Raw genomic sequence first — 17,489 nt, forward strand, 5'->3', positions numbered from 1 at the left:
GTTCATGTTTTTTGATGTCACAAAACCTGCCACATCCGTTTAATCTGGCCAGATCTACGAAGAAAACAACACAAGTTAAAACAAAACACAGACTATATTAAATATGTTAGATGCAGTCAAGTAAATACAGTAGAGTAAACTATAACGACAACTTTTTTTTTTTTTCTGACGCTTTTATCCAAAGCGACTTACAATTGCTATATATGTCAGAGGTCGCACGCCTCTTGAGCAATTAGGGGTTAAGTGTCTTGCTCAGGGACACATTGGTGTCTCACAGTGGATTCGAACCCGGGTCTCTCACACCAAAGGCATGTGTCTTATCCACTGTGCCATCACCACCCACACGTGAGAAACTTTAATAGAAAAACTCACATTATAGGCCTAGTAGTAAATGTGGTGAAAGTAATATGTAATATGAAAGTATAAGAAATATGATGACCAAAATATTCATGTTTCATATTATAGTATATCTGTCTAATTTGGCAAACGTATACCAAGTCAGAGATAATAAGTAAAAATAAAATAATTTGTATACTGTATACACACACACATCATGTGGGATCCATCTTGGCTCCGGTTCTTTTTTCAATGTATATTCTCCCATTGGGTTCTATATTTAGGAAGCATGGTCTGTCTTTCCATTGCTATGCAGGCGACACTTAAATCTATCTGCCCTTAAAACAGAGTTCTAATGGTCTGGAAGCACTAATGTAATGCCTGTCTGATGTGACAGCCTGGTTGGCTTTAAATTTTCTTAATTTCAATGAGAGTAAAACTGAAATAATTGTTTGTTCCATCGGATTCTCGTAGTACACCGAAAGTAAATCTTGGCGATTTAACCTCTTCTGTGAAGCCTTGGGTAAAAAACCTGGGTGTTATTTTTGATGGTTTAAAATTTGACAGATAGATAAATACAGTGTTAGCCTGCACCAGAGCGACCTCGCACTGAACGCTCTTTGTTTGCATGTGTCATTGTTTTCTAATAGAATAAATGAAACGGGACAAAGTTAATCTTGTCAAACTCTATATCATTCTGAGGGTCTAAGCCTCAAGCATCGACGACAGATCGCTGTTTTTCGATGGAAAGCTTATAAGGAATGAGTGGCACAAATTTGCTACATTTGTGTAAGCAGTACACATCCAAACACGCAGAGTAAAAAAGCCGTACGTACCTTTATCATTGTAATAACGAGCCACAAACGCGTCCACTGCTGAAATCCCAGTTTAGTTAGAGAGGTAAGGGTCCACAGAAAAACATCCCAGCGAGCACTTTTAGTCCAGCGAAACAATAACGTTGTAATAAGGATGAATATTCATTTGTTTACGTTTCATTTCTTCAGAGAGTTATTGTTCGCGTCCGTTATGGAATAAATTACGCTCAAAAACAGCGTCTTGGTGGTAAAAAAACAAAACGATTTTGTAGAATACGGTCTTACAAACATAATGAGACCGTCTACGGAAAAAAAAGTCTCAGAAAAGCGGAATATAGATTATTTGAATTTGGCGCTCCCTCCTGCCGGCAGTGACGCTTCTGTGACGCACGCTGTCATCTGAGCGGGGCATAACTTAGCGATCTGCTTTATCCATAAAAAACAGTTTTTTTTTTCTTCTACATTTTTTATATGTGTGTGTGTGTATTGTGTGGGGAATGTGGCCGTGTCTGCATGATTATAATCTGTATGGACGCACATCAGCGTGTTTATTAGCGACTCTATGACGGCTATCATTGTGATTCATTGATCAGCTATTATTGATTATATGGCCCATCTGTTTGATTATAATCTGAATGGAAGCACATCAGCGTGTGTTTACTGACTCTATGACCATGTCTGGCAATATCACTTCACGTCTGGCAGTGATATTTATCATTGTAATAACGAATAACGAAGAATACTTCAGTATACATACTATATACAAAGCATTTTTTTCTATTTTTTTTCCTTTTTTATTACTCAAATAATTATTTTTGTATTTTTTAGTGCTCAAATAAATCTGTCTATTATTTTATAATTGAAAAACTATGCAGGAACATGTATAATGACTAAAATAGCTTGTATAATTCTGCAATCCATTTGGTGGTTATTTTTCCTCAAACAGGGGGGTGGGGGGACTATAAATAGTTTCAGAAAAAATATTGCAGGAATCTCATTTTTCATGGTATCTTCTTCAAATTTGAAATATGAACTGATGAGACACATGGCTTTCGATCCATTACTTTTCTGGATTGCTCCAGGACTTATTTCATGTATTTGTATATGAAATAAAAAAACATTCAGTGTGGAAAAATATTTTTCAAGGCACGTCAGTGTCTATAACTTTTTATCTTTTTGAGCATTATCAACTCTGGATGATAGATAGTAAAGCCCAGAGTCTCTTCTTTCCAAAGATACCTAATTTGTTTGTGTAAGCACACTTTGTCACAAACTGTTACCATTTTAATTCAGGTAGGTTATTTTCACCTGCGAGGCCCTAAATGGGGTTGAAGGTTAAAGTGTTAAGTCCAGATTTTTTCAGTTTCGACTTCTAGCGAAAGTAAAACCTATCCTGTCTAGTAAAAATTTCATCACATCTAGATTAGACTAATGCAACTCGCTGTATTTTGGGATTGGTCAGTCAGCCCTATCCCATCTGCAGATAGTTCAAAATGCAGCTTCAAGGCTTTTAACGAGTACCAAAAAAAGGGATCATATTACACCAGTTTTACGTTCTCTGCACTGGTTGCCTGTGCGCTATCGAGTCAATTTTAAAATTCTTCTCTTAGTGTTTAAATCATTAAAAAGTTTGGCCCCTGCCTATCTATCAGATTTATTGATTGGACATCGGCCCCTCTTGTCTCTCCGGTCGTCCAATCAGAGATTATTATGCATCCCAAAGTCAAAGTTGAAATGCAGGGGTGACTGTGCTGCCCCTAGATTGTGGAATGCTCAGCCCCTCTGTATTAGATCTGCACCTTCACTATCTGTTTTTAAATGCATGTTGAAATCCTACCTTTTTGATTTGCCGTTTTATCAATGAGTACTTTTTATTGTATTGTTTATTTTAGTAATTGTTTTGCATTGTCTTATTTGAATTGTTTGTATTGTTCAGCACATTGGTCAACCCATGGTTGTTTAATAGTGCTATATAAATAAAATTGACATTGACACACACACACACACACACACACACACACACACACACACACACATATATATATATATATATATATATATATATATATATATATATATATATATATATATATGAAAAAAAGTATTATTTTAACAACTATTTATTGATCTTTATTTAGTTAGGTCGTTGTTATAAATGTAATCATTCATCAAACAGTGTTTAACCATATTGCTGTTACCGCTCCTAACAGCACTTTTACCATGGTAAATGAAATGCTTTTGTCTTGATCCATATTTATCATTCTTCTCTATAGACTCACAAACACAAGTGTTGAGTTCCATGTTAAGGACTCCTTGTCCTCCAGTCAGCTCTGGATAAAGTGGTGACCACTTTTCTCAATGGATCATACTCTTTTTACAGTGTCAAGTGTAGTAATATAAAGAGTATGTATTTAAATGATTAAAAAAGAAAGATGGTGGTTTAAAGTTTTAATATGAAAGTATGAGATGTTGATAACTAGTCCCTCTGCCAGAACTGGTCATGACCTCTATTTTCTGTACCTGTAGAACGAAACATGACACTTCAGTTTTCATGTTCTCCTTGTCGTCTTCTCTCTGGTTGTTGAAATCCTTCATCTCGCTGAAGATGTCTGAATTGTAAGAGAATTGTTTTTCTGTACATGCTCGAGATTGTGCTTCTTAAAGTCAGCACATGCTTGATATATGGCTGTATAAAGATTATCAAGTGGGCATGGGCTTGTTTTCTGTCTCTGGTGATGAAGGTGTTTCATCTTCACTGTGCTCAGACTGACAAAAAGAAACAGCAGCTCAGCTTGACTGTGTAATGTGAAAGCGTCTTGTTCTCTGTCTCTTCCTGTGTCTCTAGATATTGCTCTTATCATTAATTTTTGTCCTTCTCTCTCTCTAGTTCAAGCAGCTTAGATGAAAGCGTTTGGCTTTTTTGACCAGAGCAAGTCCTGTCACCTGTAATTCAGACTTAAAGCCCCGATATACTTCAAACGAAATCGAAGAACGAACTGATATGACGTCATTTAGTTTTGAGTTCGTTGAGGCAGTTTGAAACAGCTCACCAAAGCGAATTTTCTGGGGAAGTTTGTTTTGGCTCCTAAACACCTTTGAGCTACCATTGGTCCGTGGCGATTACGCAATCGGTGGGTGTGTTCTGGAACTCCACCTTCTTTGACGCACATTTTTTTTTCCCCCGGTTCGTTTCTCATTCAACTAAGGTCAGGCAGGAGAACTACATCTCCAAGTCACTAGCAACATAAATACACTAAATTACTTTTTTCATGTAACTAGTAATGTAATGCATTACTTCTTAATTAGTTACTTTTTCAACTAAGTAATGCCAGTTACTTTTTCTCATTTATTGACTGACAGCTCTCCTGCCCCCATGTTGAGAGGAATTGGGAGTAAGTGCAGAGGCGTTGTTTGCGGTGTTACATGATGGTTACTGTAGTTCTAGACTGAATGTGAACATGCATTTACTCATCTCATTTGCATGAAGAAAGAATTCATTATTTCTCAAAATGAATAAAAACAGTGAAACGCAAACTCAGAAAATGATGCAAACCTGCAATAATTATGTTATATGTTAAATAATAACCATGTCCTTTATTTATAAAATAAAACTTTTTTATATTAGAAACAAATAAGAAAGCCCAGCCCAGATTAGAACAAGTAATGCAAAAGTAACATAACACATTACTTTCCATAAAAAGCAATGCAATTAGTTACATTTTTAGAAAGTAATGCAATATTGTAATGCATTACTTTTAAAAGTAACTTTCCCAAACACTGCAGATGGCATGTGTACATACTATTCACAGACGGTCTGGTTAGAGTTCTTTTTTTTTTTGGCTTCACAGAAAAACCCCTTAAATTTATTCATTATTTTCTCACATCATTAAGTAGTCAAATTTAAGCTTACTAAAATAGTATCTAAATATTCGTCTATGAACATTTTATTTGAAATAAATTTCAAAATAAATTAATTATTATTAATGAAACAAAACAAAACAAATTCTGTATTTTTCTTGAGAAAATGAATACTGCCTGTTGCATACAAAAATGCCAAGAGCCAAATTTCAAGCTCCAATCTGATTGGCTATAGCTTTATGCAATATCCTGTAGTTTTTTAATCAGTTCGCCTGGATATAAACTTCCCAGGCTGCGAGTTTATTCTTCTGCCCTCAATCCATTTACAGTTGTGAATCTTTAATGCAACAGTGTGAGGATGTGAGCTTTTAAATCATTCCTACCGTGTTTTCCCCACTGTATCTGTACCAGTTTAATAATTAATACTGTTGCGAATGCATGTGCAGCATGTTCACACACATTAGCAAACTCCCATGGTGGTTATGGTGCGCCTCATTGGTCGATGAGCCCTTGCTATTAGTGTTTGTGGAGACATATCACCCTCTCGACTCAACAAGCTCTCGTCCTCTCTCTTGGCCAAGTGTGTATGTGTTTGTGTGTGTAAATGATCCTCATGCCGCAAGGTCTCCATCCCGAGCATTGCTGAGTAAGACTTTTTCATACCAAAGTAACCAATCAACATGACCCTTCACTGCAGAGAGGAGAGAGTTTGTTCGTTTGACTTTTTCAAGTCTTTCTCATTTCCGGGACCCCTGGAGACCCTGCATGTGGTTTTGGAGAGTAAAGACCTAGCTTGCTCATTTCCAGCGCCTGTGAGCTCACACCGTCAGAGGACTAAAGCTGATCAGACTGTTTAGAGAGACAAAATGATAGAAGAAAGTTACTGTAAAGGTGAATGTCACAGAAACATGTCCAGGTCAAAAGGAAATAAAAGCAAATAATAAAATAAATAAATAGTTGTGTGTGTATATATGCGTATACACACACATACATACATACATACATACATACATACATACATATATATATATATTAGGTCTGGGCAAGTTAACGCATTAGTTGATTAATATTTTATTTAATTATTTAATTGCAGTTTTTATTATTATGAAAGTCCCATGCTCACTGGCTCTGAATACACATACAGACAAACCATGGGTCACAGAAGGGGTGGGATGTTGATCAGTACTGGCTTGGGATGGGTGTCATTACGCGTCTCAACCAATGAGAGCATTTGGGGTGGGCCTAAGACTGCAGCAGCGCTCATATGAATGCTCCCGATAAAATAATTTAGGCTAAGTATCAACATTCACAAACCACTGTTTACTGTTATTTTTAACAGAAAAGAATGCAACATGCTCGTAATCACGACTTCATAAGTGGGAAATAGGAAGTTCCGCGCTCTGGCGCGGTTAGCACTCACACTCACTGATCTATACTGTATATAACTGAACCATGCTCTGGCCCACCTCTTCCTAACGAATCAGGGATGGTTAAACGAACCGCGCCCGAGCGTGAAGCAGTCACACTAGTCAAACGAACCGGGCTTTGGGGGTCAAACGAGCTCGACCACGGTTAAGATTGCCTAGTGTGAGTACACCCTTATTCTCCCACATCCCTCACACACGAGTCTCTACCCACCCGCACTCGCCCATCAAGTGTTGTCCCGCGCCACACTCTGCTGCGTTGGGTCCCGTGATAGTGTAGGTTATGATCGAGGCTCTAGTCTCTGAGCATAACTTGTTTTTCTATAACAAACTATAAAATATTTTCTAAAAAAACGTTAATGCTCTGGCAGTGGTAAATAGCTTGTTTTATATTTAATTTGATTACATTAATGTTATAAGTTGAGTTTTACAAGAAATATTTTAACTGCTACTATGTAAAAGGAATACTGCTGTAAAAATTACCTTATTTGTTTAAAGTGTTTGCAAACCAAATGTTATTGCACTTTTGTTCATATAGCAGTACTTTTAAGTGCACAATACACTACTTTTGCATGCATTATTGAATTTTGTGAATAACAATGCGATTAATTGAGATTAAAAATTGTAATCGTTGCCCAGCACTAATATATATATATATATATATATATATATATATATATATATATATATATATATATATATATATATATATATATATATATATATATAGTGCCCTCCAAAAGTATTGGAACAGTAAGGCCAATTCCTTTATTTTTGCTGTAGACTGTAAACATTTGGGTTTGACATCAAAAGATGAATATGAGATGAGAGATTAACATTTCAGCTTTTATTTACAGGTATTTTCATCTGGATCTGACACAACTTAGAAGATAGCACCTTTTGTTTGAACCCATCCATTTTTCATGTTACCAAAAGTATTGGAACATGTGACTGACAGGTGTGTTTTGTTGCCCTGGTGTGTCCTATTAATTGATTATTCAAACAATAAATAGCACTGAATGTCTGCGTTCAGTTTCAGATCCGTGCAGACTGCATTTATAGTTAGTTAGACGTGTAACCAACATGAAAACGTGTCTATGGGTGAAAACTGAGCTGATAGAAGATGAAAGCTGATACAAGATGAAAAATCAATCAAAGTGAAAAAGACTTAATATTTACTTGCAAATCATTTGCTTTCAATAACTGCATCAAGCCTGTGACCCATTGACATCACCAAACTTTTGCATTCTTCTTTTGTGATGCTTTTCCAGGCTTTCACCGCAGCCTCTTTCAGTTTTGGGGGGTTACTCCCTTCAGTCTCTTCTTTAGCAGGTAAAATGCATACTCTACAGGGTTTAAGTGTGGAGATTGACTTGGCCAGTCTAAAACCTTCCACTTCTTGCCCCTGATGAACTCCTTTGTTGTTTTGGCACTATGTTTGGGGTCATTATCTTGCTGCATGATGAAGCATCTCCCAATCAGTTTGGTTGCATCTTTCTGTAAATTGTCAGACAAAATATTTCTGTGGACTTCTGAGTTAATTTTGCTGCTGCCATCATGTTACATCATTAATGAAGATTATGAGCCTGTCCCAGAAGAAGCGATGAAAGCCCAAGCCATTACATTTCTTGTGTAATGTGTACTATAATGTACACCTGTGTATACTGTGTTTCAGATGAGCTTGTATGTTTTGTTCTTTCTCCAAACTTTAGCCTTTCCATAAAATCAGTCCATAAAACCTTGTCCCAGAATTTTTGAGGCTCGTCTCCTATTCTTCTTGCTAATGAGTGGTTTGCATCTTCTGGTGTAGCCTCTGTACTTTTGTTCATGAAGTCTTCTGCGAACAGTAGATTGTGATACCTTCACCTCTGGAGGTTGTTGCTGATGTCACTAACAGTTGTTTTAGGGTCTTTCTTTACAGCTGTCACAATGTTTCTGTCATCAACTGCAGATGTTTTCCTTGATCTACCCGTTTGAGGTGTGTTACTTAGTACACCAGTGGTTTCTTTCTTCCTCAGGAGATTGCAAATGGTTGTACTTGCTACTTCCAGTGTTTGTGCAATGGTTTGATTGATTTTTCATCTTCTCTCAGCTTCACAATTGCTTGTTTTTCACCCATAGACACGTCTCTGGTTTTCATGTTGGTTACACGTCTAACTAACTATAAATGCAGTCTGCACGGATCTGAAACTGAGCGCAGACATTCAGTGCTATTTATTGTTTGAATAATCAATTAATAGGACACACCAGGGCAACAAAACACACCTGTCAGTCACATGTTCCAATACTTTTGGTAACATGACAAATGGATGGGTTCAAACAAAAGGTGCTATCTTCTAAGTTGTGTATCAGATCCAGATGAAAATACCTGTAAATAAAAGCTGAAATGTTAATCTCTCATCTCATATTCATCTTTTGATGTCAAACCCAAATGTTTTCAGTCTACAGCAAAAATAAAGGAATTGGCCTTACTGTTCCAATACTTTTGGAGGGCACTGCATGTATATAATGTATATATAAATCCAGAAAAACGCATTTCAAAAAAAGTTATAACTTGATTTGCATTTTTATTTATTATTGAAAGTGTTTGAATATTTGACTTAATTTTCCACTTTTCAAATAAAATCTTCATATTTGCATTGACTTATTTAGGTGCCGTTTTAGTCAGTTTAAAACTCACTAATTGATGTGACAATATACTGACTAAATTTAAAGGATATTTGTGACAAAAGACAAATAAGACAAGATAAAAAAGATAACGATTATGAACACTAACCAGGCCATCTGTGCAAAGATCATATATATACTGCATTGACTATTTATTTGTATTATTTTAATAGTAATTAAGAACATTAATGACCTGTTTTTGAAGTGTTCTTGAAAGAATGTTGGAGAGAGAGATTTGTGGGGAGGGGGATTTTATCTGCATATGTTGTCCCCCCCCCCCCCTCTCTCTCTCTCTCTCTCTCTCTCTGCAGTAAATCGTGTTCAGTGAACTTATTCATCTGAGGCAGTGCGGTCTTCCTCCGATGATACACAGCATTGTGGATCCAACTCACACCAGTGCATTCAATTTGCCATCAACATCTATTCACCTGTTACACAAACATACATGGCACTCACACATAAACTGTATTTTTTCCACACAATTACCTTTTGTGGAACAAAAATATCACTTTATGTCTTCTCTCTCACACACATGCAGTAAAAGCCAATTTTTCTGTTGAATTTGGCCATAAGTAAATTCAGCATAATAAAATGTAGCTCTTTTGATTTGAACTGATTGACATTTTAAAAAGTATTGGATTGTTGTGCATTTTTGATATTTGAACCAATGCAGTAAAAGTAACTTTGACAGAGGTCATATCTGTGCATTATCTTTGGGAGGAGTGGCCAAAAAGCCATTGCATCTGAATATTTAATTATAATCAAGGTATGATGGCTTATGGATAGATGTTTTGGGTTGTAGTTGTGTTTACAGCTCTTTTTAGTGTTCTTTGTGCTGTTTTGTGTTAAATAATCCTTATTTTATTGAAGATATTTCTCAATATAGGAGCATAAGTACAGATATTGTACAGTACTTATGTACAAGTACTTGGAATAAAGTTACTTGCTTTTAATTGTTACATTCAAAGAGCATTAAATACTAATATATGAAGAAACAAATTGTATGCAAGCTGATATTTGAGACTACGAGTCTTGTAAGTGAGAATATGGTGCTTTTAGTTGTTGTTTGGAGTCCATGAGCCGATCCTCTTACAGGGCTCTGGAGAGCATTAATTGCCCCCAGTTAATCACTTAAATAAATCACCACACTAAAGTGGACATCTTAAAATAATAACTGCGATAAGCAGATTTTGCAGTATACGGTTGAACTGTTTTCTGACAAATTCTAGATAATTATTTATGGGCAGAGACTGTGACAACACTTTATTTAAAGTCTGTATACTATATAAAAATAATATGTATAAAGATATGCACTAACACACTACCCTTAATATAGTAGCAAAAAATAGTATAAAAAATAATATAGTATCAGTATGTTCTTGTGAATAAATAACCCCAATTATATATTCATGCTTATTTCTAATTACTCCTTGAAATGGTTTAATGTATAAAAGTGCAGTGTTACGGCATTTTCGGTGCATGTGTGCATGGCATGATGTGTTTGTGTGCGCCTGCATGTGTGTGTGACAGTGATGGACTGTCCCTGTCTCATTCTCCAGATGTGCTTTATATCTCTACCCCACATTTCTCTGGAGGCCTGCTGAAAACCAGCCTGCTTACCAAAGCCCTATTGAGCAAATCCACAGCGTTTTCCAGCCAAACAGAGTCATTGTGCTCGACTGTATGCATGCAGCTCAATCAATGCATTGTTAGGAATCTCTCTCTCCTAAACTGATGCCAATAGAGGCCTGTTATTAATTTCCTCAGGCTAATACTATCAGCATCAGTCCATGAGTTCAGGGAATCACATCGGCACTGATGCATTGTGGGAGAACTGCCCTGCCGATATGGGCGGGGAGTTTTTGGGGACGTGTGTGCATGTTAATTACACATTGATGTTCTGATTTCTGGCTAAATTATGGACAAAGAGACAAATGGAAGAGGTGTTTGGTTATTTGTAAAGTGTTAGGCCTAGTTTTGTTCTAAAGCCTGATGCCACCTACAAGTATATAGACAGCATTTCCTGATTCAAAGGTTGTGTCATAAAGTTAGCAGCAAAATTAACCTCCCCTTTATGATAACTTAATTGGTCTATATTCTAAATCAATCCAAAATCAAGGCAGTCTAAGGCAATTCTAAACAGGCAGTCCCAGAATGCACTGCAGTAACCTCAGTGCAATCTCAGTTCAGTCAATGGTGAAAGATATCAATAAATACAGTTCTGTCTAATTAAAAATTAACTGACACAGTCCCAAACCCTTCACTAGTAAATATTCTGGGCTGTAATATAAAAGCAAGCAAGATATAATTATTATCAATATTTATACTTGCAATATTTTACTATATATTTATGTGTACAGTATATATACTGCCGTTCAAAAGTTTGGGATCAGTAAGATTTTTAATGTTTTATTGTAGTCTCTTATGTACATCAAGGCTGTATTTATTTGATCAAAAATACAGAAATACAGTAAATATTATTGCAATTTCTAATATTGGTTTCCTACTTTAAGATACTTTAAAATATAATTTATTTCTGTGATGATCTTTCATCAGTCTTCAGAGTCACATGATCTTCCAGAAATCATTCTAATAAGATGATTTATTATCAATGTTGAAACTGTTGTGCTGCTTAATATTTTTTGGAACCTGTGATACTTTTTTCTTTGATTGTTTGATGAATAAAAAGTTTAAAAGAATCAGCATTTATTCAAAATATAAATCTTTTTTAACAGTATAAGTCTTTACTATCACGTTTTATTTTTATTTATCAAAGAATCCTGAAATAAGGTCCAAAAAAATATTAAGCAGCACAACGTTTTCCTGCATTGATAATAAATCAGCATATTAGACTACAATAAAACACATTAAACATATATATCCAGTTTATATATATTTGTGTGTATACTGTATGTATGCATACAGCTTGCAAAACTTTATGAAAATGCACACGTGATTTTGAATGCCATTCACTTTGTCCGGCCTAAAAATTTAACTTCGGCTCTGCTTTGATTGTAAATTTTTATCATTTAATTTGTAATGTCCATATGTTCTTGTCAGAAAAAAGAATGTAAGTGTGACGTGAGATGATTGTATTATTGTATTGAAGCGTCAGTTCCATTTGTATGTTGAATAGAGGTTTGTCGTTTGTCGGCGGTCTGGTTTTCCTCTTGTTCTGAGTTTAAATAGAGCTAAATGCACTCCAGTCGTCTGTCAGTGTGAGCGAAGATAAACACAGAAAAGAGTGATGAAATTTAAGATTGAAAATCAAGAGGAACGACCGCGGTGGAGGCTGTTGTTATCCCCGGGAAAACAGAATGAAACGCAGGCTTAACTTCAGGGGAATTCTGAACACAATTACAAGTTTCTGAGACACTTTTCTTTTTTATGTTTGTGTGTGTTTCAGACTGATGTGCTCTCTCCTCCCCATCTTTGCCTCCTTAATGCTGGGCTCTCTGGTAAAATAAACGCAATAGACAAGAGTTCAAAGCTGCATTTGATGTCGTATTTGCTGAGAGGAGAAGCGAACAAAAGCGCTGAAAGCCTCTCTCACTCCTGCCTTCTGTCTCTGTCCCGGTGGTCTGCTGGTTCTCTGTCTCTAGTAATCACGGTGCTGTGGAAAGGGCAGGGGTTGTGTGTTATTAGTAATGGCATACAGGACAAAGACACGGGTGAGAGGCTTTTATTGATACACTGCTTGATTGGGCAGTGGGTTCACTCTCAAATCTTCGGTGTTGATTTTGGGGCAAAAGCTCCACAAAGTCACAACACAGAGTAAACATTGAAAGACCACGAGAGAAAGGAGTAGGTAAGAAATATTTCTGGGGAGACGTTGAGGGTGTCACGAATAAAAGAACCTCAAAGGACATTTATATCATCAGTAAATTTGTATTATTAGAACAGAAAACTTCATATTATATTTATTGTAAGGAGAAGACGTGGTGCGTTGATTGATTTTAACATGGTTAAAAATAGACTGTAAAGACATTTATAATTATACAAAACTATCACCGTTACCTATATCTATATATAAGCATATTGAAATGATTTCTGAAAGATCATGTGGCAATGAAGACTGTGGCAATGAAGTAATGATGCTGAAAATTCAGCTTTGCATCGCAGGAATAATTTGCATTTTAAAATATATTCAAATAGAAAATGGTTATTTTAAATTGAAATAATATTTCACAGTATTTTCTATAAAAAAAATAAAAAAATGCATCCTTGTTAAGTATAAAAGACTTCTTTGAAAATCATAAAAAATGTTATCGACCCAACTTTTGAATGGCGTATTTATTAGGGAATCTTCAGGTTTGCTGTTGCATATGACTTACCATGTTTCTCCTTTTGTTTCTTCTGCAGAAATGCATGAAGTTTAATGTGGAGTCGCCCATCTGGTTGTCTAAACAACGAATCCTCTGCACACTCAACCAGAGCCTGAAGGATGTGCTAAACTACGGCCTCTTCCAGCCTGCGTACAACGGCAAAGCCGGGAAGTTCCTGGATGAGCAGCGAACACTGAAAGATTACCCACTTCATGCCATCTCTCCTGTCCCATACCTAGAGGTGAGGGTCTTCTCTGACTCATGGAGCAGATTCAAGTCTATTGTGGCCATGCTGTAAATTTCCCATAATGCTTTTCCACTGCCCACCCATTTTCTGCTCATACCTTTATAGAACCTTTTTTTTTTTTTTTTTTTTTACTAGTTTTGTCTCCTCTCTCCATATCATCCTCTGCTTAGTTGTGTCCTGTGGTTGCCTAAGGGAATGTTTCCCATGTGTATTTAATGCAGTGTTAACTAGAGACACTGCAAAGTTACCTAAAAATGTATGTGGTTACATGGAAATACATACACTTGTAAGGATACAGCGGGTAAAATAAGTATTGAACACGTCACCATTTTCCCAGTAAATCCAGTCATGGCCAAAAATATCAGCAGTATATATGATCAAAGAAGGCTGTGAAAATATTTTATTTAAAAAATTCACAAAAATCTAACCTTTCATTGGATAATAAGAATTTAAAATTGGGGTAAATATTATTATAAAATAAATGTTTTTCTCAAATACACGTTGGACAAAATTATTGGCACCCCTCGAAATTCTCATGAGTAAAATATCTCTGAAGAATATTCCCATTCATATTTACAATTTTGAGTACCCCAGGGTAATTATGAACATGAAATTATCCAGCCATGGCTTCCTGTTTCACAGAAATATAAATAGGAGGGAAAACAAAGCCCAAATTCCCTTAATCATCCATCACAATGAGACAAATCAAAGAATATATTTCTGATGTGCAGCAAAAGATAACTGAGCTTCACAAATTAGTGAAGTGGCTTTAAGAAAAGAGCTAAAGCAGTGAAAATTCCATTTCCACCATCAGGGCAATAATTAAGAATTTCCAATCAACATAAAATGTTACGAAACTGCCTGGAAGAGGACGTGTGTCTAAAGGTGCATCTCCACAAATGTGAATATTGTGAAAAAGTAAATTTTTTCTTGTAACTTTATTTCAAAAAGTGAAACTTTCATATATTTTAGATTCATTACATGTAAAGTAAAACATTTCAAAAGTTTTTTGTTTTAATTTTGATGATTCAAGCTTGCAGCTCATGAAAGCCAAAAATCAGTATCTCAAAATATTAGAATATTTACATTTGAGTTTCAATTAATGACCATCCATAAAGTATAAATTCCGGGTATCTCTTGTTCTTTGAAGCCACAATAATGGAGAAGACTGCTGACTTGGCAATGATCCAGAAGACGAACATTGACGCCCTCCACAAAGAGGGTAAGTCACAGAGGGTCATTACTGAAAGGTGTGGCTGTTTACAGAGTGCTGTATCAAAGCATATTAAATGCAAAGTTGACTGGAAGGAAGAATTTGGGTAGGAAAAGGTGCACAAGCAGCAGGGATGACAGCAAGCTTTAGAATACTGTCAAGCAAAGCTGATTCAAACACTTGTGAGAGCTTCTCAAGGAGTGGACTGAAGCTGGAGTCAGTGCATCAAGTCTCCACGCTCAGACATCTTCAGGAAAAGGGCTACCAAGCCACTTCTGAACCGAAGACAACGTCAGAAGCGTCTTACCTGGGCTGTGGAGAAAAAGAACTGGACTGTTGCTCAGTGGTCCAAAGTCCTCTTTTCAGATTAAAGTAAATTTTGCATTTCATTTGGAAATCAAGGTCCCAGAGTCTGGAGGAAGAGTGGAGAGGCACAGAATCCATGTTGCTTGAAGTCCAGTGTGTAATTTCTACAGTCATTGATGATTTGGGCTGCCATGTCATCTGCTGGTGTTGGTCCACTGTGTTTTCTGAAGTCCACAGTCAACGCAGCCATCTACTAGGAAATTTTAGAGCACTTCATGCTTCCTTCTGCTGACAAGCTTTATGGAGATGCTGGTTTCATTTTCCAGCAGGACTTGGCATCTGCCCACACTGCCAAAGCTACCAAAAGCTGGTTCAATGACCATGCTGTTACTGTGATTGATTGGCCAGCAAACTCGCCTGACCTGAACCCCATAGAGAATATATGGGGTATTGTCAAGAGGAAGATGAGAGACACCAGACCCAACAATTCAGATAACCTGAAGGCCGCTATCAAAGCAACCTGGGCTTCCATTACACCTGAGCAGTGCCACAGGTTGATTGCTGCAAAAGGAGGCCCAACCAAGTATTGAATGCATAGAAATTAACATACTTTTCAGAAGCCTGACATTTCTGTTTAAAATATCCTTTTTTTATTGATCTTATGTAATATTCAAATTTTCTGAGACACTGCATTTTGGGTTTTCATTATCTGTAAGCCATAATTTCAAGAAATAAAGGCTTGAAATATTTCACTCTGTGTAATGAATCTATATAATATATGGGTTTCACTTTCTGAAATGAGTGACAAAAAATATTGACCTTTTTCATGAGATTCTAATTGTTTGAGATGTACCTGTATATCGTCCTAATGCACGGTGAGATGGAGAGTTTGAGTGGCTAAAGACTCTTAAAGGACCACAGCTGGAGAATTGCAGAAAATAGTCTTGGGGTCAGAAAACCTTTAAAAAAAATTGTCAAACAGCATATACATCACCACATGTTGTTTGGGAGGGTTTCAAGAAAAATTATCCTAGCTCATCCAAAAACAAACTCCAGCATGTTCAGTTATCAGACACGACTGGAGCTTCAAATGGGACTGGCTTCTATGGTCAGATGAAACTAAAAAATTTGCTTTTTAGCAGCACTCAAGATGGGTTTGGTGAACACAGGGATAAAAAAGTACCCCATGTGTACAACAACATAACACATTAATACACAACTTAATTTCTGAACTAATTTGTTTTGTTTTCTTTGTATGGGTTGTTACCAAAATCTGGTGAAAATTTCAAGTCAACAGCACCTTTAGAAATATATTTACTGAGAAAAATGGTGACGTGTTCAATACTTATTTTACCCGTCTGTGTATATTTGAGAATACTAAGTAGTTAAATCCCTACTTAGAGGGTCACACCCCCAAATCCCGCCATAATTCACACCCAGGTTTTGACACTCAATATGCGTGCCAATAAAATAAAAGCTTGGCTTGCTTACAGTGTGTTCAGCAGATCTCATTTTGGCACACTGCCTTCCTGAGTATATCTCCATTGTTCTATCCTCTTCTGTCAGCCTGTGTGTTCAGGAATACTCTGATTGTCATTTCACCTGATTTATCATTCCAATTTTGACTTTTGGGGTCTGTGGAGAAAAGCGCATTTGAGAGAGAGATCAAAGTCGGCTTCTGAAAAATGGCCTCTCCATATTTCTGCAGTGAGCAGATAAATGACAGAAAGTAATCATTGCCTTTATGCAGTTAGGCTGTTCCTGAATGTGTTGTTGAATTTGGAGCTGTACTAAATTTATTATGAATGTCTCCTAGGTGCCATAAAAGATGACAAGCATGAATTAATGTCTCAACCCGTTTGCCATCAGTTAAAGACACACACCTATATTAGCCTCTAAATATGTTTTACTCTGTTATAGACTTACTGACATAACCTACAAATCCTGCAGTCAGCCAGCGAAACACAGTCTATCTATCTATCTATCTATCTATCTATCTATCTATCTATCTATCTATCTATCTATCTATCTATCTATCTATCTATCTATCTATCTATCTATCTATCTATCTATCTATCTATCTATCTATCTGATTGTATCAAAAGAAAAAAAGGTTTCTGAAGTTGGATTAGATCACAAAATTCAATCATGGTTTTGATCTACATCAAATTTTAAGTTTGTGAAAATTGACCATGTCCCTTGAGGGGTTCTGTAGAGCACTACTAATCCAGATTTGGTAATCTGAAAAATTTTGTATCTAGATCATTGTGATCCAATCCAATTTCGCTTTGAAGCTTT

At 36.3% G+C, this 17,489-nt stretch overlaps 1 protein-coding gene across 4 annotated transcripts in view; it reads left to right on the plus strand.

Annotated features, from left to right (window-relative positions):
* Positions 1 to 17,489, plus strand: part of LOC306888429 (SH3 and multiple ankyrin repeat domains protein 3-like) — a 211,001-nt gene that overhangs the window by 43,218 nt on the left and 150,294 nt on the right. For all 4 annotated transcript variants that reach the window (XR_013785750.1, XR_013785751.1, XM_079446722.1 and 1 more), the window contains exon 3: positions 13,463 to 13,666. Coding sequence is in view for 2 of the 4 variants with exons in the window: in XM_079446722.1 (XP_079302848.1) it covers positions 13,463 to 13,666 (204 nt within the window). In the remaining 2 variants the exon portion in view is untranslated. The remainder of the gene's footprint in view (positions 1 to 13,462; positions 13,667 to 17,489) is intronic.

Source organism: Barbus barbus (genome assembly GCF_936440315.1).
Source record: "Barbus barbus genome assembly, chromosome: 22".
NCBI classification, from domain to species: Eukaryota; Metazoa; Chordata; class Actinopteri; order Cypriniformes; family Cyprinidae; genus Barbus; species Barbus barbus.